Raw genomic sequence first — 1,905 nt, 5'->3', positions numbered from 1 at the left:
GTTAGGGTGGGGGTCTGTGGAGGTTAAGGGTGGAGGGATTAGAGTGAGGTTCTGTCGGGGGTATGGGTGGAGGGGTTAGGGTGGGGGTCTGTGGGGTTAAGGGTGGAGGGGTTATGGCCAAGGGAAGTGGAAAGGTTAAGTAGCAGGAGTGGAGGGGAGTTGGGGTTTAGAGCCGGGGAGTGGAAGTAAAGGAGATATTAATGAAGTGTGCCGTCCTCAGTGTTAATCAAATATCCCCCCAGCCCACCTCCTCCAGTACAAACCGGAAACAGGAACCATCTGTAAATGTTGTAGTGGTTGGCTGCTTTTAGCTTCCCATTTGCTGTCACGCTGTACAATTCATTACTGGCCTCTGTTTTTGACAGATTAATAATCTCATCCTCGATAACTCCAGGCTTATGCTGCAGGTCGACAATTCCAAACTCGCTGCTGAAGATTTCAAAAACAAGTGAGTAATCACTGAGTAGAAGACATGCCGGATTTGAAGATTTAATTCTGCTTTTCCTTCACAGGAGCTGCCAGACCTGCTGAGTTTCTCCAACACATTCTTTTTGTGTTTCAAATTTCCCGCAGCCCCAGTGTTCTGAGTTTCACTTTGTGACCCACCTGTTGGCTGAGCTGTGCTGAAGGCATCATCTTCCAATTCAGTCAATTTCAGTTCAGCATCGCTCCAATGTTTGCACAGAGGGACGGTTTGCTGCAGACAATCTCAGTTGTAACTTGGGAAATCTGTACTGATACTAAAAATCAAAATCCAGTGCTTTTCCAGAATGCCAAAGATTTGAAATCTAAGTTAGCATTCACTGGAAAATTAAAGCATGTTTATACCTTATAAATGTACAACTATTAATGTGCAAAATACTCAGAAAATTCATGGGATTAAGACCAAAAGTTGCACAAAAAGCTTTTCACCCTGAGCCTCCGTGTGTGTTTTGGAGAATTTGCTGGAATGACATATGAATCAGGCAATGCCTTTGTGCCAGGAAGTGACGATTTCAGAATGAATTATTTAAGTTTCCATTTACTAAAGTGATGTTTATTAATGGGAACAAAAAAGCTGGAGAAACTCAGCAGGTCTGGGAGCAGGGAGAGAAATGGAGTTAATGTTTCAGCTCAATGGGTTCGCATCAGAACACAGCATTCAGTTCATTTCAGTTCTGATGACAGGTCATCTCGACTTGAAATGGTTAATTTTCTCTCCACAGGAGCTGCCTAGCCTGCTGGAGAGATCCTGCTGGAGAGATCCTGCTGGAGAGATCCTGCTGGAGAGATCCTACTGGGTTTCTCCAAATGGATTTTGCTTGTACTAAAGATGCTGGAAATCTGAAATATTTAGTTCTTGTGATTATTGTTAATTACTGCCACTCAATTTCTCTTGCCCAGCAAGGGACAAGTGTCTATTCCAAAACGAAAGTACATCCAAGCAATTGGTTGGCCTTCAGGTCATACACACAGACTACTTGAATAACTGAGGCATTGGGGTGAGGGGGCGGGACTGTCAAAGTGAACAGACCTCCGTCACTGTCTGCCTTCTCACCCTGAGTCTGCCCAGATGCAATCAGATCTTGCTCTTCATGCCCAGAGGCACTTATAGAAATGAACGTGTCCTATATTTGGGAATGGCTGTATTGTGGAGGAGCCCACTTCGTACATGTTAATATATTAAGTTTGGTATCAAGGTAATATAGCTAACAAAGAAACACCAGGTGCTCTACCCTCATAATATCTGTAACTTCCTACCCAAGTCCTGAATGTACCCGAACCTCCCTCTCCCTACCCATCCCTGGCTCTCCCCTCTCCATCCTCCCCTCTCCCTCCTCTGTCTTCTCCCTCCCTCTACCTCTCTCCCCTCCTCTCTTCCCCTCCCCCCCCCCCCCCCCCCCCCCCCCCCCCCCCCCCCCCCTC

General features: G+C 46.2%; 1 protein-coding gene across 1 annotated transcript in view; it reads left to right on the top strand.

Annotated features, from left to right (window-relative positions):
- Positions 1-1,905, top strand: part of LOC122539709 (keratin, type I cytoskeletal 19-like) — a 7,729-nt gene that overhangs the window by 1,242 nt on the left and 4,582 nt on the right. The window contains exon 2 of the mRNA XM_043674718.1: positions 366-448. Coding sequence (XP_043530653.1) covers positions 366-448 — 83 coding nt within the window. The remainder of the gene's footprint in view (positions 1-365; positions 449-1,905) is intronic.

This window comes from Chiloscyllium plagiosum, chromosome 33 (assembly GCF_004010195.1).
Source record: "Chiloscyllium plagiosum isolate BGI_BamShark_2017 chromosome 33, ASM401019v2, whole genome shotgun sequence".
In the NCBI taxonomy this organism is placed as follows: domain Eukaryota; kingdom Metazoa; phylum Chordata; class Chondrichthyes; order Orectolobiformes; family Hemiscylliidae; genus Chiloscyllium; species Chiloscyllium plagiosum.
Note: the sequence above shows the minus strand (reverse complement) of the source record. Positions and strands in the feature narration are given on the sequence as shown.